General features: G+C 32.3%; 2 protein-coding genes across 3 annotated transcripts in view; one reads left to right on the top strand and one right to left on the bottom strand.

Annotated features, from left to right (window-relative positions):
- LOC101889241 (dnaJ homolog subfamily C member 22) overlaps positions 1–24,377 on the top strand; it is a 201,861-nt gene that overhangs the window by 33,226 nt on the left and 144,258 nt on the right. The window lies entirely within an intron of this gene.
- Positions 1–24,377, bottom strand: part of LOC101889533 (UNC93-like protein) — a 106,379-nt gene that overhangs the window by 19,902 nt on the left and 62,100 nt on the right. For both annotated transcript variants that reach the window (XM_005183223.4, XM_005183224.4), the window contains exon 2: positions 15,643–15,825. In XM_005183223.4, coding sequence (XP_005183280.1) covers positions 15,643–15,690 — 48 coding nt within the window. In that variant the 5' untranslated portion in view covers positions 15,691–15,825. The remainder of the gene's footprint in view (positions 1–15,642; positions 15,826–24,377) is intronic.

Here is a 24,377-nt window from a genome sequence, read left to right as displayed (position 1 = left end):
TTAATGTGTCGTTCAACATTTTTGAGAATGCATCTTAACTAACCAACAGCAACACCAACAAAAATGTATTCGAACATTTCAAGTTTTGTATTTTTGTTTGGACAAGTTTATTTTTAGCCGAAAGCGCAGCGGCAACCACTGCCACATTTTTTCTCGCCTGGCAGTGGTGATACTCTAACACTGCGCATGTGCAGCAGCTGACTTCATCAAGTGTTGTCGATGCTTGTTGTGTAAGTTTGTGGCAAAAATATGTTTGCTTGACCGCAAAAATATTTATGGTGTGAGTGTGCCCAAACACACATACACACATACCTACATCCATACATGCTTACATACATGTGTATGATGCATTTAGATTCTGCCGTCGTTTTATTTTCGCTACAATTGTAACTAAGCCTATTGCTTGTTGTTGCAGCCATTAGCTGGCAAATGATATGTTACTCCGTTTTTATTTTTTTCCTTTTTGACCAAAATTGTCTTGACTTGTCCGGTTGGATTGGATGGTTGGTGGCACGAGATTTGGTTTTTCAGGCTATTTTTAAACTCCAAGCACGAGTCACACTCCAAGCGGGGCAAAAACAAACTGGTTGATGATGATGGTGTTGTTGCTGGTGGTTTACTTGGATGTGAGGTTTGTTGGTTGCTTTGACAATATTTTTTCAAAGTGTGTTTTGTTGGCCAATTGAGCTTTGCCGCTGGGTGGCTAATCCAACGACGGACACTTAGCCGGGCACAAAAAATCGTAATATATTGATTTGTAAGTTTTTTTTACTTGTCGACGACTTCAGTGCAGGTTTTATCTTCAAGTCAGTGGAGATTTTTTGCATGTCCGTCCTTTGGTATGTTGTGGTTGCATGCTTGGTCGCAGTGTGATGTTTGCAAATATCAACACCATCTCTTGACTTTTTTTTGTGTTTTTCTGTTGGAAAATTTTCAGTTTGAAATCTAGTTTTTTTTTTTGGAATTTATTTAGATTTGTGTGAATTTTCTGGTTTTTAATAACACGCTTGGGTTCTTGGACCCCTAGAGCAATGGAAAATACAGGGTGAAATGAACAAAAAAAAAAACTGCAACCAACTTCAGACTGCTGTCATTTCTAAGCCACTCGTCCGACAGCTGTTAAAATTTTTCCAGTGACAGCTCATTATATTGTTTACAAGGGTACAAAAGCATTTTGGTGAGAATTTTCCAGAAAAATGTTATTCGTGATGGAATTCAAGCGTCATGGTGTGATTTCTTTATATTTGGCTGGAAAACCGCATGTGGCTATCGTTAGAGCACTCCAGCATTTAAATGTGAATAAATCTTTTGTGTCTCGTAACATCGCTAATTACCGTGATAATGGTAGCGTAGCCCGACGTCAAGGAAGTGGACGGTAGAAAACAACAACATCAGCAGAAGTGGTTCGAAAAGTAAAGAAGCGACTTGATCGAAACCCGCGTCGCAGTGGCCGACGAGCTGAAATGGCTCGTGAGCTGAACATATCGCATCGCAATATTCCATTCGGCAAATATTGAAAAAAGAGGTCGGGGTAAAGCCATTGAAATTCCAAGCCAAGTGCAAGAACTCACACCGCAACAGAAAGAAAATAGACTCAAAAGAGCTAAAAGTTGCTTCGCTTGGCCGATAGTGGTGAACTGCCGACTTTGTTTTTCTCCGCTCCGGTGAGAAAACATTCGTTGTCCAGCAGTTTGTAAACAAACAAAATGCTTGTGTTTACTTGCCTGAAGAGGTCAGCTGGAAATATGCACCTTCGGTTGGCTACCAGAACTCAAGCCTCAAGCCGGCCATGGTATTGGTGTGGGCCGCCATAACAGCCGATGGTCGCTCTCCGCTCGTATTAACCGACCGTAGCATAAGAATAAATGTCGAGTATTATCGCGAAAATATTCTGGAGGGTATATTAAAGCCTTGGGCACGACGCAAACATTTTGGCCGCAGACCTTGGATATTTCAACAGGACTCAGCAGCACCATTGCACTCAGCACGCGCCACCCAGGAATGGTTACAAAATGAGGTTCCTCGCTTCATTTCCAGCGCACAATGGCCATCAAAATCTCCGGATAGCAATCCCTTGGATTATGGTGTCTGAAGTTGGTTTGGAAAGCAAGGTTGGCACGAAAAAATCCCAAAGTATCGACCACCTCAAGCAAGTGCCTCGTCGGGAATGGGCCGAAATACTGCAAAGCAACATTCCGGCAGCGCGTGACGGTTTCATTGGCCATTTGAAGGCCATAATTCGTGCCAAAGGTGACAAATTTGAACAAATCTAAACTTATTCTAAAATTTGATGCTATTTCCGACATTTTTTGCATTCATTCAATAGAATTTAAAAAATGTAAAAATTATGGCGTTTGACTTTGTTGCAGTTTTTTTTATTTTTTATTTATATATTTTTTTATTTATTTTATATTTATTATTTATTTATATTTTTTTCTATTATTTCATTTTTAATTAATTTATTTATTTATCATTTTTTAATTATTATTAATTTTTTATTGTTTTTTTAATTTATTAACAATTTTTTATTTTTTATGTATTTATTTGACTTTATATTGGTCAGCAAGTCTTTTTGAATCCCTCCCCCACCCAAAGAGCTATACCTCCTCTCTGTCAAAATTTGTTTCCCCCCATTCTTATGCTTATTTATGTTTCTCTACCATGCATGATGATGTGCCTTTTTTCTCCATTTCACTCCTGACCTGGCAATGAATTATCATCTGAAGGCATGTTCTGAGCTTTGCTGTGGCTTTACATTTTCCCTTTATATTTTTATTTTTGTTCTGTTCTGTCTCTACTTGTCACTGATATGTAATAAATATTCTTGTGCTCCCTGCAAGCCAGCTTCAGAATGTGGTAATAAATTGAGGCCTTTGGGCGATCGCAACGCAACAAAAAATAAATTTCTTTTCACAGGGGTATTGGAAAAAGAGAGAAAAAAAAGAAATATTTCATTTTGAGGCAGAACAGAGAAACCAGGCCGCACCACAACACCGTAGAACTTTTACGACAAGAAAGCCAGAAAAAATCACATCATTAAGGCTGGAGATTTTTTTATCAGTTTGGTTATTAATGCCGAAGGAAAGGCCTCAAGGCACAATGGCCAAAAGTGTGTTAAGTAAACCATGATTGAGATTCTTGATTAAGAATGACAGGCAATTTCTTACAAAGCAATGAAAACAGTGATACCTTGTGGGGGAGGTACGAGAAGGGGTGGGTCGATATCTACCATTTTCACACCGGATCTTACTTTAGCAAAAATATTGGATTGTGTGAAATTTTAAGAGATTCGGATAATTATTTTGCATTTTATGAGCGTTTTGATTTTTTAACAATTTTAACCCCTTTGTGGGAGAGGTTCCAGAGGGAGTGGTCTGATGTATTCCATCTTCACATCAGAACGTATCTTTACAGAAATATTACGATGTGTGAAATTTGAAGTGATTCGAATAATTATTTCGCATTTTATGAGAGATAGAATTATTTAAAAATTTTGACCCCTGTGTGGGGGAGATACCAGAGGGAGTGGTCAGGTATATCCCATCTTTACACCAGAATGTGTCTTAACAGAAATATTGCGATGTGTGAAGTTTGAAGAAAATCGGTTGATTATTTCTCATTTTATAAGAGATAAAATTATGTCACAATTTTGACCCCTTTGTGGGGGAGGTACCAGAAGGAGTGGTCCGTTATATAAGCTCGTCATACCAGACCATGTGTTAATAGAAATATAGGAACGTGCTGAGTTTGAAAAGAACCGGGTGCTCATTTACCATTCTATGAACGTTTTGGTTATTCAAAATTTTGACCCCTATGTGTGGGAGGTACCAGAGGGAATGTGCCGATATATTCCATCTTCACACCAGATCTCCTGTTAATAAAAATATTGAGATCTGTGAAATTTGAAGAGATTGGAATGCCTATTTCGGATTTTATGAAAGTTATAATTATTCAAAAATTTTGACCAGTTGTGGGGAAGGTACCAGAAGGAGGGGTCCGCTATATCCCATCTTCACACCAGACATTGTGTTAGTAGAAATATTGGCATGTACCGTGTCTGAAAAGAATCGCAGGTCTATTTCGGCTCTTATGAGCATCTTGGTTTTTTTAAAATTTTCACATATTTGTGGGGGAGGTACTGGAAGGAGTGGTCCCATATTTCCCATCTCCACACCAGATCTTGTGTTGATCAAAATATTGGGATCTGTGAAATTTGAAAACAATCGGAAGCTTATTTTGCATTTTATAAAAGTTGTAATTATTCAAAAAATTTGACCCGCTGTGGGGGAGGTACCAGAAGGAGTGGTCCGATACATCCCATATTTACACCAGAACGTGTCTTGACAGAAATATTGGGATGTGTGAAATTTGAAGGGAATCGAAATCTTAATTCTCATTTTATGAGTGTTATAATTATTCTAAAAATATGACCCGTTGTGGGGGAGGTATGAGAAGAGGTGGTCCGCTATATCACAACATCACACCAAAACGTGATTTAATAAAAAAAATATTGAGATATGTAAAATTTAAGGACTGTTCGGAACTTATTTCAAATTTTATATGCGATATAATTATTCAACAATTTTGACCCGTTGCGGGGGAGAAACCGGAAGGAGTGGTCCCATATATCACATTTTTACATCAGATCTTCTGTTGATCGAAATATTGGAATGTGTCAAGTTTGAAAGTGATCGAAACATTATTTCGATTTTTTTTGAGAGTTTTGGTTATTCAAAATTTTGACCCGTTGTGGGAGAGGTACCAGAAGGAGTGGTCCCATATTTTCCATCTTCACACCAGACCTTGTGTTAATAAAAATACTGAGATATGTAAAATTTGAAGACAATCGGACTTTTATTTCAAATTTTACATGAGTTATAATTATTCAAAATGTTGACCCTTTGTGGGGGTGTTCCTTTTCCATTTTCGCACTTGACCTAACACTTACAAAAATATAAATATTAGCCAAGTTTTCAATATATAATATTGTTATATAAGCTAAACTTTATTTCTGTGAACATTTTGAACTTTTGTGAAGAAGGAGGGCCAAAAGGAGTGGGCGGATCTTTCCTATGTACGAAGTCGATCTAAGTTTGATAATAATATTACGATATACAAAGTTTGGACCAATCCGGATACTCCCTTCGACAGTTATCGTGCGCACCAGCCAGCCAGACGGACGGACGGGCACCCCTAGATCGACTCCAAATGTTCTTAAACGAATTTCGTCCAAAGGAACTGAAGGTCTAAAACCGTTATTTCGATGTTTTGGATTTTATAAACTCATGTATACTCTATGTAGCCTTATGGCTGAGAGTATAACAAATCTGATCTGAATGATCTGAAATCTGAATCTGAGAAAATATTTTTTTTTTTTAATTTGTGATTTGTTTTAATTAATAAATAAATAAAAATGTAAATCTATTGTCCAATAATTTTTCAAATTTCCCACTAGCTATTTTTTTTTTCATATTTTGTTTTAATCCCAAAACTAAATCCCCATTAAGCCACTAAATACCATTGTTAACAACTCTTCAACTCTTTTTTATGTCTGCTGTTAAAGACATCTATTTAAAAAAAAAAAACTTATAACAATTTAAAACTAAAAAAATCGCCACTTAATATTCAGTAACAAAACGACGTTGAGGAATTCTCAATTCGTAAAACTCTATGACTGACCGAACAACGGACAGGTTTGTTGGTTGGTTGGATGGTTCAGTTCCAGCAGCAGCTATGGAAATGGAGTTGAAGAAAAAAAATCACAAAAATTCCCCCCAAAACGTTTGTGGGGAGGCATCGCAGATCACGTGAATAACGAATGAAGTGATCGTGTTTTGTGGTGATCATCTGTCCGTCTGAATACATTTTGACAATAAATATTACTACTCACTACATTTTTTTTTTTGAATTTTTCTTCTTCTTCTTGGCTCTTTTTTTGGCTTGAGATTGTATTATTGTTATTGACCACTTGTTAAAAATGATGTGTTATCTTTTTTTCATTTTTTTCGTTTTTTTTTTTTTTGAAAGAAAGTAGAAATTAATGTATTTTTGTTGTCACACAAATAATACATTTTTATTTTGTAAATGCGTTTGTGTGTGTGTGCGTGTTGCCTTTTTTGTGTGTTAACACAAAGGAGGTGTGGTCTTTTATTTAAATTGTTTTTTTTTATTTTTTTTTTGTGCGAAAAAAAAACACACAAAAGATATCATTGATTTTATTTTTTCTTAAGGCCATACACGAAAAATATTTTGTGTGTGAATTTTTGGTGTTGTTGTATTTTTGTTGTTATTATTACAAACAAGAGTCGTGTTGAGACTGGAGATTAAATGTATGTGGCACATGCGCACTGCGATGTGGCTCTCAAGTCAGACATATATGGTGTTGATGTAATCACCGATATCACTTGAAGAGAGAGAGAGAGAGAGACAGTTACGAGAGGCAGAGAATTCCCCCCAAAAAATTAATAAGGAAGCCATGAAGTTATTTACATATTTGTTTTTGTTTTTCTTTTTTTTTTAACAAAACATAAAAAATCAAAAGACCCAAATTGATTTCAGAAGATGCCCCGGGGAGTATTTTGTTTTTCATTGGCAATTTTGTAATCAGATTTTTTTTGTCTGTTTGCTCCGTCGTCTCAAGCCCAGAATACTTATGTGAGTGGAGCAGCCTAAATTCAAATGTCTTGAACATTAAAAAAACCATGGGAGAAAGTTTTGGATTTTTAACGACAAATCTCGAGGCACACACATGGTTTTTGTTAAATAAAAAAATACAAAAATTAAAAAAAAACGAAACATAAAATAGACTTTGTAACATGTGCCTCCATCGCATTTACATAAAGCATTACAAATTTTGAATGCCAGACACACAGGCTTGGCTCGGATTTTTGCTTTATTTTAAACAAGCTGTCCAGTGGCATATATTTTTTGAAATATTTTAGTTTTTTTTTAAACTTAATTAGTGCGGTAATAAAAATCATTTTTTTGGATTTTTATGTGAGAAAAATATCGATAGGGAGTAGGAGCCGTTGTGATGTCATATGAATTCAATTAATAATAATACCGGGTAATGGATTTTAAAAGGGAAAACGTATACAAAAATAAGAAACAAAAAAAACATTAAATAATAAATAAATAAAAATAAATAATTCATTAATTTATTTTAAATTAAATTTACAGTAAAAATTATAATTATAATTTTCTTAAAAACTATTGTACCTAGATATAGGGTTTATTCTGAGTTTTATAGCGAAATTTGGTGTAGAATATTTTTTCCTTCGACGGAAATTTATGTTACTTTCAGGCGACAACTCGAAAAAAAAACCGAAGAAAAATTTAATAAAAAATCTGATTTTTTTTTTGGAAAATTGAAGCATATATTTTTTATTATGCAGTAGAAATATGGATTTGGTGACTTATAGAACATTGGATGAGGAATATTTTTGTCTTTGAGGTTATCTCTGTAAAATAATGCTTTGTAGGAGAATTTTGTCTTTGAATAGAAAGAAACCTACGTAAAACATTTTTTTCAGACAAATTTAAATAAAAAATAAATAATAATAATAATAATAATAATAATAATAATAATAATAATAATAATAATAATAATAATAATAATAATAATAATAATAATAGTAATAATAATAATAATAATAATAATAATAATAATAATAATAATAATAATAATAATAATAATAATTCTAATAATAATAATTCTAATAATAATAATAATAATAATAATAATAATAATAATAATAATAATAATAATAATAATAATAATAATAATAATAATAATAATAATAATAATAATAATAATAATAATAATAATAATAATAATAATAATAATAATAATAATAATAATAATAATAATAATAATAATAATAATAATAATAATAATAACAATAATAAATAATTTTTCCTTCTTTGAAATCCCTAGAAATTCTCATTTTATTTTTTTAAAACTTTAATGACGTTATCCTCCAAAGGAGTTGTTAAACTTTAACTTAAGATTCCGAATATTCGAGAGGGTATTTCCTTTTTGTAAAAAATTAAAAAAAATCTGTATTCGATCTTTTTTCAAGTTGAAGCCTCAACATAATAATTCGTTTTAGGTGGAAGGTGTCAGAAGAAAAAATATTTTACACAAAATTTCACTATAAATCTTCAGCTAAACCATATGTCTGGGTTCAATAGTTTTCAAGACAATTACATTCGAAAAATATGTAATACAAGTGTAATAATAATAATAATAATAAGAATAATAATAATAATAATAATAATAATAATAATAATAATAATAATAATAATAATAATAATAATAATAATAATAATAATAATAATAATAATAATAATAATAATAATAATAATAATAATAATAATAATAATAATAATAATAATAATAATAATAATAATAATAATAATAATAATAATAATAATAATAATAATAATAATAATAATAATAATAATAATAATAATAATAATAATAATAATAATAATAATAATAATAATAATAATAATAATAATAATAATAATAATAATAATAATAATAATAATAATAATAATAATAATAATAATAATAATAATAATAATAATAATAATAATAATAATAATAATAATAATAATAATAATAATAATAATAATAATAATAATAATAATAATAATAATAATAATAATAATACTAATAATAATAATAATAACAATAATAACCATAATAATAATAATAATAATAATTTTAAAATTAAATTATAAGTATTTAAAATAAAAAAAAATCTATATTCGATCTTTTTTCAAGTTTAAGCCTTGACATAATATTTCATTTTTGGCGAAAGGTGTCAGACGAAAAAATATTCTACACAAAATTTCACCATAAATCTTCAACTAAACCTTATGCCTGAGTTCAATAGTTTTCAAGAAAATTACATTCGAAAGTGAAAGTAAAAATTATATATTTTACTATATTACGACTAATTTAACTCGCTTCCATTCTAAGTAAAAAATTTCCAACAAATCATTATTTTAAAAGGATGTCGTCAAAGACAAGAATATTCTCTATCAAATTTCACTATAAGTCACCAAAAAAAAAGAAAACTCTATTTTCACTGCATATCAAAAAAATATTTGCATCAATGTCCCCAAAAAAAAAAAAGACTGAAAATATTTCTTAAATTTTTGAGCAATTTTTCCTTGGCCGTTTTTGGAGTTGATGTCTGAAAGTAACATAATTTTTCGTTTAAAGCCGACGGTATCAAAAGAAGAAATATTCTACTCCAAATTTCATTATTAATCTCAGAATAAACCATATGTCTGGGTTCTATAGTTAAAAAAAAATATTCTAAATTTAATATGCTGTAATATTTTTTCTTTTTTTTTAATTATACCTCATAAATCGTAATTTATTTTCCCTTTCGAAATAAATGGAAATTGTATAAAGAGTCTAATTGATATACGAGGAGGAGGAACGTTTGTTTTGCATAAAAATTGTATTTTCTTTATTAACATTGATTTTTATTTGTTTAATTAAGTTTATAAAACAAAATAAGTGAATAAAACTAAAACCATAAATCCGCTCAACAATTTATTTTCTGAGAATGTGAGGAAGTGCAAAACTCTGACATATTGCCAGCATTTATCTCTTCCTTTTTTTCGTGGAAGCAATAGGCGATTTATTTTTTGTTTCAATTATTTTAAATTTTTTACCTGCAATTTAATTGCAATTCAATAACAAAATCATCTTCCCCTTTGAATGCTAATTTCTTAATTAAACAATGAACAAAAAAATAAAATGCCTCACACTTTCAACACCTTCTCAGGCAAAGTCAAGTGCATCGGAAAAAATGAGAATTTTTTTACAAAAAAAAAAAAAATATTACTTTAACTATTTTGCATAGCAATGAGGGGCCACCACTGCTGCTGCTGCCGCCACTGACAGACTTAATGTCTGCTTCCTACCGTTTTAGGAAATCATTAAAATTTTCCCATAAATTGTTGGCGATTCGAACGCATTGTCAGGCGATTGGGACGAACAAGTCAACGTTTGTCGAACAAAATATCTGTTTTGTGGGAATTCTTGAATTACAAATTCTAAGCAATTTCTACTGTTTGAAATCCTCTCTCCCTCTCTCTCTCTTTTTCTCTTTCTCTCTAGAAAATTAGTCGATTTAGTTAGACATTTCAAATCAACAATCACATTTTTATTGATCTGGACAACATTTCACTCATTTGTTAAACAAAAAAAAAAAGTAATACTAATAATAATACAAAATTCCTTTAATAAATACAAAACTATAAATAAATGATTTTATTTATTTTAGAATGAGAAAAAAATGCTTAAAACAAAATGCTGGCAAGGTAAACACATTTCCAATTGCAATTAATTACTTATTATGAAATATTAATAAATCTTGGCGATTAAAATCAGAAGTATTGAATTGTTGCTGTCTGTAGGAATTGCGTTTGAAATCAAGTTTTGCTGTAGAATTGTTTTTGCCATTTCTGAGATCTTATCATTTCTTTGTTGTTAAAATACCTGTCAAAGCTATTTTGTACAAATATTAGAGATACTTGAAATGGAGTTGGTACTTCAAAAAAAAAAAAAATCTAACAAAATTTTGTTATATTGTAAAATGTTGGAAAAAAATTTAAAAAAAATAGAAAAAAAAAATAGAAAAAATTAGGAAAATAAGAATAAATTGGAAAAAAAATTAGAGAAAAACTGGACTTCCTCGTTCCCAAATAATGTGTGAAAAGAAATAACCAAAAAAACGCGTTTAAAATGATTGATATTGAAAATGGGCCATATAAGGGTTAAGTTTAGGTATTATCTCAACATAAGAATAAATTTTAAATGTTCGGTGTTTTAAGAGTTTTTAGTTTCATATTAAGGGTTCAATATTAAATGGGGTCTAAGTGTATAGGGTCTTCAAAATTCCTAAAAAAAGTATGAAAGATTATGGGACATATTAAAAATATCACATTTTAAATTTTGAAAAAAAAAACCTGCCAAAATACCGCAGAGCAATATTCCGGCAACGTGTGACGTGTGTTTTATTGGCCGTTGAAGGCCATAATTCGTGCCAAACGTGACCAATTCGAACAAATCTAAACTTATTCTAAAATTTGATGCTATTTCCGACATTTTTTGCCTTCACAAAATTACAAAAAATATAAAAATGATGGTGTTTGCCTTTGTTGCAGTTCTTTTATATCACCCTGTATATTTTTTTCTTCCCTTTTCAAATAATTCTACAATGAATTTTATCTTAAAACCTTCTAAAATACCTTAATTTTTTGGTCAACAGAAACAAGAACTCAAGCTCACTTTTTGTTGATGGTGAGGAAAAAAAGTAAAAGTCTTTTGCGAAACTGTGTCAGACTATGGTCAGAGTTTGGACAGGTGGCAAATTAAAAACCACAAAAATCTAAATCCAGTTCACTTTTGTTGTATGTTTTTTTTTTTGTTGGAAGTAATTTTATGTTTTTTTTTTTTACGCAACAACAACTCCATCAATCCATTGGATAGAAAATAAAAAATCCATCAAGAACTAGTCTAGATACAAGTTAATTGGCAATAAATTTTCTAATAAAAAAATAAATTAAAACTAAATGTCGACCAGGAAAAAAAGTCAACGACTTTTATGTCCAGTAGTTCTCAAGAGTGTGTTGGTGGGGTTAACATGGAAAAATACATGATTTTTAATTAGAAAACAGATTAGTTTAATGCAAATCAATAGCAAGCCGGCGGGTTTCTAAAATAGACACGCATCTGGCCGAACAAAAAATGCTCTTGAGGGAAAGTGTAATAAAAATTGAAGAAGGGAGGAGGAAGGAGGGTGTAAAAAGCACACAAGACTCTATATACCTAAAATGCAGGAATCTTCGAGGAATCTTAATTTGATAATTTTCAAAAAAAGGCCGTTTAAAGTTTCTAACCGTATTTTGAAAAAAGTACCTTAAAAAACCTTTGTCGACTTGCTTGAGGGTTAACATGTTCCACCGAAATAATCCTTGTATTGTTATCTATAATATTGCCGAAGACACTATATCCCAAAAATGCAGGGTTCTTCGTGGAATCTTAATTTGAAATTTTTCAAAAAAGGCCGTTTAGAGGGAGTTTTTAGCTACATTTTTAAAAAGCGTCCAAAAGACCCCTTTGTCGACTCGCTTGATGGTTAACATTTTCTACCGAAATAATCCTCATATTGTCAGCTATAATACTGATGAAGACACTATATCCCTAAAATGCAGTGATCTTCGAGGTATCTTTATCTGAAAAATCTCAAAAAGAGGCCGTTTAAAGGGAGTTTTTAGCCACATTTTGAAAAAAGCTTCTAAAAGACCCCTTTGTCGACTCGCTTGAGGGTTAACATGCTCTAGTTAAATAATTCTCATATTGTAAGCTATAATATCGCCGAAGGTACTACATCTCTAAAATGACGGGATCTACGAGAAACCTTAATCCGAACATTTTCAAAAAAGGCAATTTAAAGTGAGTTTTTAGCCACATTTTTAAAAAAGTACCTAAAAGACCCCTTTGTCGACTCGTTTGAGGATTAACATGCTCCACCGAAATAATTCTCGTGTTGTTATCTGTAATATTTCCGAACACACTATATCCCTAAAATGCCGGGTCTTCGAGGAATCTTAATATGAACATTTTCAAAAAGACCGTTTGAGGGGGTTTTTAGCCACATTTTGCAAAAAAGCTCCTAAAAGACGCCTTTGTTAACTCGCTAGAGGGTTAACATGCTCCACCGAAATAATCCTCATATTGTTATCTATAATATTGCCGAAGACACTACATCTCTAAAATGCCGGCATCTTCGAGGAACCTTAATCCGAACATTTATAAAAATGCCGTTTAAAGGGAGTTTTTAGGCACATTGTTAAAAAAGCTCCTAAAAGACGACTTTGTCGACTAGCTTGAGGGTTAAGTTTTTATACCGAAATAATCCTTATATTGTTAGCTACAATATTGCCGAAGACACTATATACCTTAAATTCAGGGATCTTCAAGGAATCTTAATCTGGAAAATTTAAAAAATCGGGCGTTTAAAGGGAGTTTTTAGCCACATTTTGGAAAAAGCCCCTAAAGGACCCCTTTATCGACTCGCTTGAGGGTTAACATGCTCTAGCTAAATAATTCTCGTATTGTAAGCTATAATATCGCCGAAGATACTACTTGGAACCTTAATCCGAACATTTGCAAAAAAGGCAATTTAAAGTGAGTTTTTGCCACATTTTTAAAAAAGTACCAAAAAGACCCCTTTGTCGACTCTCTTGAGAGTTAACATATTCTACCGAAATATTTCTCGTATTCTTGGCTATAATATTGCCAAAGACACTATATACGTATAATGCAAGAATCTTCTAGGAACCTTAATCCAAACATTTTCAAAAAAGGCAATTTAAAGGGAGTTTTTACCCACATTTTGAAAAAAGCTCATAAAAGACCTCTTTGTCGACTCGCTTGAGGGTTAACATTTTCCACCGAAATTTTCCTCGTATTGTTATCTATAATATTGCTGAAGATACTAGATCTCTAAAATGCCGGGATCTACAAGGAACCTTAATCCGAATATTTTCAAAAAAGGCAATTCAAAGTGAGTTTTTAGCCACATTTTTAAAAAGTACCTAAAATACCCCTTTGAGGGTTAATATTTTCCACCGAAATTTTCCTCGTATTGTTATCTATAATATTGGCGAAGACACTATATCCTTAAAGTGCAGGGATCTTCAAGGAATCTTAATCTGAAAATTTAAAAAAAGGCCGTTTAAAGGGAGTTTTTAGCCACATTTTTAAAAAAAAAGTTCCTAAAAGACCCCTTTGTCGACTCGCTTGAGGTTTAACATATTCCACCGAAATAATCCTTCTATTGTTATCTATAATATTGCCGAAGACACTATATCCCTAAAATGCAGGGATCTTCAAGGAATCTTAATCCGAAAATTTTTAAAAAAGACCGTTTAAAGTGAGTTTTTAGCCACATTTTGAAAAAAGTACCTAAAAGACCCCTTTGTCGACTCGCTTGAGGGTTAACATTTTCCACCGAAATAAGACTCGCATTGTTATCTATAATATTGCCGAAGACACTTTATTCCTAAAATGCAGGAATCTTCGAGGAATCTTAATTTGAAAATTTTCAAAGAAAAGGGAGTTTTTAGCAATATTTTGAAAAAAAGTACCAAAAAGATCCCTTTGTCGACTCGTCTGAGGGTTAACATATTCCACCGAAATAATCCTCGTATTCTTATTTGTAATATTGCCGACGACACTATATCCCTAAATTGCAGGAATCTTCGAGGAATCTTAGTCTGAAAATTTTCAAAAAAGACCGTTTAAAAGGAATTTTTAGCCACATTTTGAAAAAAAGCTCATAAAAGCCCCTTTGTCGACTCGATTGAGGGTCAACATGCTCCACCGAAATAATCCTTGTATTGTTAGATATAATATTGCCAAAGACACTATATTCCTAAAATGTCGGGATCTTCAAGGAACCTTAATCCGAATATTTTAAAAAAGGTCGTTTGAAGGGCTTTTTTAGCCACATGTTTAAAAAAGCTCCTAAAAGACGCCTTTGTTAACTCGCTAGAGGGTTAACATGCTCCACCGAAATAATCCTCATATTGTTATCTATAATATTGCCGAAGACATTATATCCCTAAAATTCAGAGATCTTCAATGAATCTTAATCCGATCTTTTTTAAAAAAAGTTCGTTTAAAGGGAGTTTTTAGCCACATTTTTAAAAAAGTACCTAAAAGACCCCTTTGTCGACTCGCTAATGGATTAATATCTTCCACCGAAATAATCCTCGTATTGTAAGCTATAATATCGCCGAAGACACAACATCTCTAAAATGCCGGGATCTACGAGAAACCTTAATCCGAACATTTTCAAAAAAGGCATTTTAAAGTGAGTTTTTAGCCACATTTTTAAATAAGTACCAAAAACACCCCTTTGTCGACTCGCTTGTGGGTTTACATTTCTCAACGAAATGATCCTTGTATTCTTAGCTATAATATTGCCGAAGACACTATATCCCTAAAATGCAGAGAACTTCGAGGAATCTTAATCTGAACATTTTCAAAAAAGGCCGTTTAAGGGGGTTTTTAGCCACATTTTGAAAAAAAGCTCCTAAAAGACCCCTTTATCGATTCGCTGGAGGGTTATCATGCACCACCAAAATAATCCTCATATTGTTATCTATAATATTGCCGAAGACACTATATCTCTTAAAAGCAGAGATCTTCGAGAAATCTTAATCCGAACCTTTAAAACAAAATACCGTTTAAAGGGAGTTTTTATCCATAAACTATTGGATTTCCCCCTCCATAATCTATTGGATTTTCCCCTGTATTTATTTTTTTTTTTGTTGCCCAGTGTAATTTTCAAATCCATCCTTGCCCTTCTTGAAACCCTTTATTTTTTTGCGTTTCTCCCTTTTTTATGAATATCGAAAAAATGTGTTTTTTCTTCTTTTCGCTGCCTCTTTTGTTAATTAAATCAAAATTTCGTTGAACTTTCCGTTCGAATGCCAGTAGTCGCGTCTCAAATCCATACATACGAGCATATATAAATTATTGAAAACAAAAAAAAAAAAACCTTTAATTAAGCTAATTTGAAAATGTGTTGCGTTTTAACTTACCTTCACAGGTTCATCGTTTTCAAATCCAGCGTTGGTAAAACCAGTCATTTTGTGTTTTTTGTTTTGTTGTTACTTTTGTTGTTTTTTGTGCGGTGGGAGTTAAAGGTTTTCCGTTTTTTTTTTGTTAATATTATTTATATATATATATATATTTACAACAATATGTTATATAGATGAGATATTCTGGAAAGAGAGAGAAGAGGGGGAGAAATTAATATCGATTTCAGTTATTATTATTAAATATGTATGTGGAACAAATGAATGATGTATTATTAAATTTAATAATAATTTTCAACAATAGACATAATTATTAAACAAATAATAATGAGGCATGAATGGTCCAAAATGCACACACACAAACATCTATCTATATATACAGGGTGTGATGAAAAAACGGCAACCTAATTCAGACTGTTGTCATTTCTAATCCACTCGTCCGACAGCTATTAAAATTATTCCAGTGACAGTTCATTGTATTTTTTACAAGCGTACAAAAGCATTTTGCTGAGAATTTTCCAGAAAAAAGTTATTCGCGATAGAATTCAAGCGTGATAGTGTGATTTCTTTATATTTGGATGGAAAACCAAAAGTGGCTATCGTTAAAGCACTCCAGCATTTAAATGTGAATAAATCTTTTGAGTCTCGTACCATTGCTCTATACCGTGATACTGGTAGCGTAGCCCGAAGTCAAGGAAGTGGACGGATAAAAACCAGCAATAGATCAGCAGAAATGTTTCGAAAAGTAAAGAAGTCGCTTCGGTCGAAACCCACGTCGTCGCAGTGGCCGAGCTGAAATGGCTCGTAAACTGAACATATCGCATCGCAATATTCCATTCGGCAAATATTGAAAAATGAGCTCGGGGTAAAGCCATTGCAATTCCAAAAAGTACAAGAACCTACACCGCAACAGAAAGAAAATAGACTCAAAAGGGCTAAAGACTAAAGAGTTGCTTCGCTTGGCCGAAAGTGGTGAACTGCTGAATTTGGGTTTCTCCGTCTCCGATGAGAAAACATTCGTTGTCCAGCAGTTTGTAAACAAACAAAATTATCGTTTTTATTTGTCAAAGAGGTCAGCAGAAAATGTGCACCTTCGGTTGGCCCCCGGAACTCAAGCGTTGGCCATGGTGATGGTGTGGGCCGCCATAATTAATCGACCGTGGCATCAGAATAAATTCCGAATATTATCGCGAAACTATTCTGGCGGGTATCTGTGCCTTGTTTTATGTGAGCACCTACGTTGCGGTCTATTTCACAGTGGTCTTAGCACCGGGTGAATGCAATGCATCTACCAACAAACCCCACCCCCCAACATAAAAGTAGGCACCAATTCACTCGCACGTTATTTGGACGTGGTCGTCTCCTTGGTTAGGAGCGGAGCCTATCTAAACTCCTGACTTTCTATGGGTTAGGCACCCGATTGGTAATGCAACTCCACATTCGAGCAACACACTCTCCCCGCGATGTGGGTTTAAACCACAGCAACCGCGATGCTCCCACATAGGGGGCCAACACCAACTGTCAGGTTAGATCCGAAGATGTAGGGGCACCTGGCACCCGCAGGTACCAGAATATAGCCTCTGGTCAGGCTTCATAGCATAGCTACTACCAATTCAACTCCAAAGGGTGTATTAAGGCCTTGGGCACGCAAACATTTTGGCCGCAGACATTTGGCATTCCAACAGGACTCAGCAGCACCATTGTAATCAGCCCGCGCCATCCAAGAATGGTTACAAAATGAGGTTCCTCGCTTCATTTGCAGCGCACAATGGCCACAAAAATCTCAGGATACCAATCCGTTGGACTATTGTGTCTGGAGGGTGTATTAAAGCCCTTGGCCACGCAAACATTTTGGCAGACCTTGGGCATTCCAACAGGACTCAGCAGCACCATTGCACTCAGCACTCGTCACCCAAAAATGGTTACAAAATGAGGTTCCTCGCCACCACCAAAATCTCCGGATACAAATCCGTTGAACTATTGTGTCTGGAGTTGGCTTGGAAAGCAAGGTTGGCACTAAAAAATACCAAAATGTCGATCACCTCAAGCAAGCGCTTCGCCGGGAATGGGCCGAAATACCGCAGAGCACCATTTGGGCAGCGTGTGACCTGTGTTTCATTGGCCGTTTGAAGGCCATAATTCGTGCCAAAGGTGACCAATTCGAATTAGCCAACAGAACTCAAGCGCCAGTCATGGTGTGGGCCGCCATAACACCCGATGGTCGCTCTCCGTTCGTATTAATCGACCTTGGCATTAGAATAAATGCCGAATATTTTCGCCAAAATATTCTGGAGGGTGTATTAAGGCCTTAGGCGCGCAAATATTTTGCTCGCAGACCTTTGGCATTCCAACAGGACTCGGCACACGCCACCCAAAAATTGTTACAAAATGAGATTCCTCGCCACCACCAAAATCTCCGGATATTAAGCCGTTGGACTATTGTGTTTGGAGTTGTTTTGGAAAGCAAGGTTGGCCCAAAAAAATACCAAAGTGTCGATCACCTCAAGCAAACTCTTCGCCGCGGATGGGCCAAAATACCGCAGAGCAACATTCGGGCAGCGTGTGACGTGCTTTCATTGGCCGTTTGAAGGCCATAATTCGTGCCAAAGGTGACCAATTCGAACAAATCTAAACTTATTCTAAAATTTGATGCTATTCCGACATTTTTTGCTTTCTTTAATAATATTTAAAAAAAAAAATGTAAAAATTTTGGCCCTTGACTTTGTTGCACTTCACCGGGAATGGGCCAAAATACCGCAGAGCAACATTCCGGCAGCGTGTGACGGTTTCATTGGCCGTTTGAAGGCCATAATTCGTGCCAATGGTGACCAATTCGGACAAATCTAAACTTATTCTAAAATTGAATGCTATTTCCTAGATTTTAGGCCTTCATTCAAAAAAAAAAAAAATAAATAAATAAATAAATAAATAAAAAAAAAATAATAATAATAAAAAAAATTTAAAATTATGGCGTTTTTTTTTTATCTCACCCTGTATATATGTGTGTGTGTTTCAAATATTGAAAATTATTTGCTCTTCCATTTTGAAAAAAAAAAAAGAAATTTATGGCTGTTGTTTTCCTTAATTGTCCAATTATAATTTTTGTTTGACTGCCTCTCTGTCTGTCCTGCCGGCCAGCCGTCCATCTGTCTGTCATTTGAATTTATTGAATAAACCGACAGATAATTGAAAATGCCACATTAAATATTAAAATGACAACAATAAAACACATTAAACTTTACCAAAAGTTTTGGATTTCAATGTTATAAAACAACAACAACAATACAAAACAATATTGAAATCAAAATCTTCAATTCAGTTTTGCAAATGATGCGTCGCTGTGGACGATCTATGGACGATCGCATTTCGTTGATGCCCAGTTTATGGCCATTGAAGCGAAAAGCCGTTGACTTGTTGAAACAGATTTTTTTGTTGTATTTTTATTATTGTTGTTGTTGCTGCCGCTGCTGTTATAATAGTTCAAGTTCACGATCGTTGTTTGTATATATATAATAAATATGAAAAAAAATAATAATATTTTCCGCTTCACATTGGATGGCATCTAATTTGACAACAAAAACAAATCAGACAAAAAAAACGTCAACACGCTTGTTTTGGCCCAGCGAGCTGGGAGCTCAGGAGAGAGAGCGCTTGAAAGGTGGTCAGAAAACCACAGGAACTATTTTGTAATTCCGTTTTTTTTTCATGATTTTATTTAATTTTTTTTTATAATTATATAATAAATAATATTCATTACAGATTTTTTGCCATTTATTGTTCTCTAGTACACGTGCTAGCCAAAATAATTTTTTATGGTTTGGTTTTTTGCTGACCAGATTGTTAATAACATTAAGGCTAATCAATTTCACTAACTAGACTTAATTGTTGCTACCTTGGTGGTGTATTGTGATGTTTATTATAATTGAATTTAATCATTTTATTAGTAAACAATTGGATTTTTATTGGTCGGTTGTTTGTTATTTGATTGAAAATTTTGACAATATTTCAAATGCCATGGGGTTTTATCGGAAATTAGACAAAAAATAAAATTATCTTAATTATCGTGATGAAATATTGAAATTGAGTAGACATCTTCTAACCAACCACAATATCATCCGTTGCTTTGCATTGAGAAATGCGGTCAAATAAATTAATTAAATTGGCATGGCTAATGGTGGGATTGATAAATAATCGCCATAATTAAAAACCGATTAATAAAATAAATATTAAGAAAGGCCCAATGATTTATTAAACAAAAATGTAAAATAAAATCAAAAGGGGCTAAGGGATATCGAAGCTTCCTTTGAGAGCAAATTTTGATAATGTAGCTAGTGAAATTCGTGAGATATCACGCCAAAATCAAAATAACCTAAGATTTTCATTTACCACAATTTTTTGCGTACGCATGTTCTATGGGTCATAATTTTTGATATAAACTAGGATAGATTATAAATGTAAAATAAAATCGAAAGGGGTTAAAGCATATCTAAGCTTTCTTTGAAAGCAAGTTTTAATAATGTAGCCGCTGAAAAGATATACCGCCATAATAAAAATAACCCAAAGATTTTCATTCACCACAATTTTTTTGGGTACCCATATTCTATGGGTCATAATTTTTGATATAAACTAGGAGAGATTATAAAATGATTTAAAATTGGACAGAGGAACATCTAAGCTTTCCATAAATGTCAGATTGATGAAAATATCTAATAAAATAACCGAGTTATAGCCAAAATTCTAGAGTTACCCCAATTGTATAATCAATAGAAATTTTTGCGTGCAAATTTTCTAGGGGTCATGACTTTTGAAATAATCCATGTATGCCCAAAATGTAATTTATGATTAAAGGAGAATATCTAAGCTTTACATAGACGTAATTTTTGTAGATGTAGCTTGGCAAATAATTGAGTTATCGCCACAAATGCACATTTACTCGATATTTGAAATATCTTGAATTTTTTCCGCACTCATTTGCTAGGGCTCATAACTTTCAAAATAAATCATTTATGCCCAAATTGTAATTTATGATTAAAGGGGAATATCTAAGCTTTACATATACGTAATTTTGTAGATGTAGATGGTCAAATAATTGCGCTAACGACAAAAATTCACAGTTACTCGATATTTGAAATATATTGAATTTTTTCCGCACACATTTTCTACGGGCCTTAACTTTTGAAATAATCCCTGGATGCTCGAAAAATAAATTTACGATTAAAGGGGAATATCTTAGCTTCAAATAGACGTAATTTATGTAGATGTAGCTGGTCAAATAACTGAGTTATCGCCAAAAATCCACAGTTACTCAACATTTCAAATATCATACATTTTTTCCGCTCTCATATTCTAAGAGCCATAACCCGTGAAATTCTTGATGTACATTTATAAAATAATTTGATATTGAAAGACGGGCATTTTAAGATAAAATACCAATTATAAGAAGTGGATGTAATTGAACAAATTTTTGAGTTATAGCCAAAAATTCTCAATTACAAAAATTTTGAATTTAGTTTAATTTAATTTAATTAATTTAATTAAAGTACGCGTCACATATTTATAAAATTATTTATTGAAAGAGTATAATCTCAGGATTAAATATAAATTTTGGTAATGTAGATATAACTGCACAATTTTATGAGTTATGGCCAAAAATACACAATTACCCAAAATTTCTAATTATTAAAATTTTTTGAGTACTCATATTCAAGGAGTCATAACTTATAAAGTACGCGGCTTATTTTTATAAAATAACTTGCTATTGAATGAGCATAATCTTAGGATTAAATAGAAATCTGGTGATATAGTTATAGGTGCACTATTTTATAAGTTATGGCCAAAAATACACAAGTAACCAGATTTTCTAATCATTTAAATTTTTCGAGTAGTAATCTTCAAGGGGTCATAACTTTAAAAGTACGCGGCACATATTTATAAAATAACTTGCTATTGAAAAAGCATAATCTCAGGATTAAATAGAAATTGGGTTACACAGATATAGCTGGACAATTTTATGAGTTATCGCCAAAAATCCAAAATTGCCCAAATCTTTTAATCATTAAAATTTTTTGAGTAGTCATCTTCATGGGGCCATAACTTTTAAATAACGCGGCATATGTTTAAAAAATAACATGTTATTGAAAGAGCATATAATCAGGAATAATAAGAGACTTGGTAATGTAAATATAGCTGCACAATTTTATGAGTTATGACCAAAAATTTTCAATTACCCAAATTTTCGAATCATTAATTTTTTTGATTATTCATCTTCAAGGGGTCATAACTTTTAAATTACGCAGCATAATTTTATAAAATAACTTGCTATTTAAAGAGCATAATCTCGGGATTATATAGATATGGGGTAATATAGATATAGCTGCACATTTTTATGAGTTATGGCCAAAAATACACAATTACCCAAATTTTCGAATCATTATTTTTTTTGAGTATTCATCTTCAAGGAGTCATAATATTTAAAGTACGCGGCTTATTTTTATAAAATAACGTGTTATTGAAAGAGCATAATCTCAGGAATAATTAGAGACAGGGTAATGTAGATATAGTTAAACTATTTTATGAGATATGGCCAAAAATTCACAATTACCCAAATTTTCTAATCATTAAAAATTTTCGAGCAGTCATCTTCAAGGGGTCATAACTTTTGAAGTTTGAGGTATATTTTTATATAGTAATTTGCTATGGAAAGAGCATAATCTCAGGATAAAATAGAAACTAAGTTATGTAGATATAGCTGGACAATTTTATGAGTAATGGCCAAAAATATAAAACAACCCAAATTTTCTAATCATTAAAATTTCTTGAGTAGTCATGTTCAAGGGGTCATAACTTTTGAAGTACTGAAGTTATCATTACTAAGTGACTAAGAACTGAAAAAGGAACATCTTGGCTTTTGAAAAATGTAAGATACTTTCTTATTAGCTGGGAAAATTGGCGAGATATACACCAAATTTTATAAATACTTTAAATATTTTCTTTGTTTTAAATCTAAAAATTTTTTATTTATTAATTTTCTATAATTTTTTATTGTTGTTATATTAAACCACTGTGGGCCCAGGCTTCTTCTAATCTATTACACAATTTATTTTAAATGTCAATAGAAATAATTATTATAATTCTCCCGAACAAAAGCACCTGTTCACACACAACAAATAATAAAAAAAAAAATAACGACAGTTTAGAGCTTTAAACCCAATTTCAAATTAACAACAACAGAACAAAAAACCTACAACAATAAATAATTGTATATCCTATAGTTCTCATAATTTATACAGAAAAAATGCCAACAAACACCAACAATGAGAAGAACACCAACAATGAGAAGAACAGCACAAAAACCTAATCACAAAACATTGTAAAAAAATATACGAAATACATAAATTATAGTTTAGCTAAAAATAATACAAATAATAGACACAAAGCCAATAGTAGATAAATATTCTACAACAACAACAGCAGTAGTAGTAGTAGCAACAAGAAAATAACAACAGTAGTAGCAGTAGTAGAATGAAATAAAAAGAAAAACATTTTCACGTGCCGTCATTACAAATGACGAAAAGCTCACCAAATAAAAAAAGCGAAACAAAACAAAAACATCATTCAACGGAAAATTCATTAATTACAATTACATAAAAATCAAGATAAGCCAAAATTTTTGTAAAGACCCCCCGCCTGAGTGCTGGGTGGAGGGAGGGAGGGGTATGGGGGATGTGGACAGAAAAACACTATAATTTTCAATTGTTATTTTTCTCGGTTCATTCTCAGGTTTTTGCCTTCTTCTAATCAAATCGACAAACACACATACCCTCACACCGACCTACCTACCTACCTACATGTGTATGGCATTTGAATGAAAAATTTTTAGCCCGTGCAATTTTTATTAATAATTTAACTATTTATTTGTTGTTATTGCTGTTGTTGTTGTTGTCTTAATGTTAGATCATTAGTTTTTTTTGTCAACCCATTTCGAAACTGGCGTTGGGGAATTTCTTCTAGACAGAGCTAGCCATTAGTGGACATCCATATAAACATACATGTATATGTATGTATACATGGCTGTGTTTGTGTGTGTGTGTGCTTTTTTTGTAATATTCGAATGTAAAACGTAATAAACAAATATTGAGTTTTCTTGTCGGCTGGCCAATACCACAAAAAACCCATAAAATTTGGGGTCAAATATTTTTGGTTATTTTTTTGTTTGTTTCTTTTTGCGGGTCAGGAATAGATAAAAAAGCTATTAATTATGAGAAATGCTAATTATCCTTGAAATGCCAAGGCATGTGTTTTTTTTTTTGGGTTAGTTTTGCGAGGTGTTAAAGGAGTTCATCGTGACATCATGTGGTCGGGGTTTGTTTAGGGAAAAATTGGAGAAGGGGAGAGGAGAAAAGGGTTAATTGAAGAGGGCATTTTGATGGACTTCTCTTAGTCCGAGAACTATGAAAATGGAAGGTTGTCATTCAAAGAGAAAATGGAGGGATTTTCTTGAGGAAAATTCTCTTTTTTATGTATAGATGTGGGATTTGGTTTTACAAGGCAGGGATGGGAATTGGGATCTCTCTAAACTTTTCTCAGGACATATATAGAAAAGAAAAATAATTAAAATAAGACTAATTATAGTTATGATTGGCCATTAAAATATTTGTGGAAATCTTCAAAAAATATTCTTTAAACTAAAAATAAAAAAAATATTTTGAAAATTAAAAAAAGAACAAAAATATTTTGAA

The sequence above is a fragment of the Musca domestica genome, unplaced genomic scaffold (genome assembly GCF_030504385.1).
Source record: "Musca domestica strain aabys unplaced genomic scaffold, Musca_domestica.polishedcontigs.V.1.1 2, whole genome shotgun sequence".
Lineage (NCBI taxonomy): Eukaryota > Metazoa > Arthropoda > Insecta > Diptera > Muscidae > Musca > Musca domestica.
Note: the sequence above shows the minus strand (reverse complement) of the source record. Positions and strands in the feature narration are given on the sequence as shown.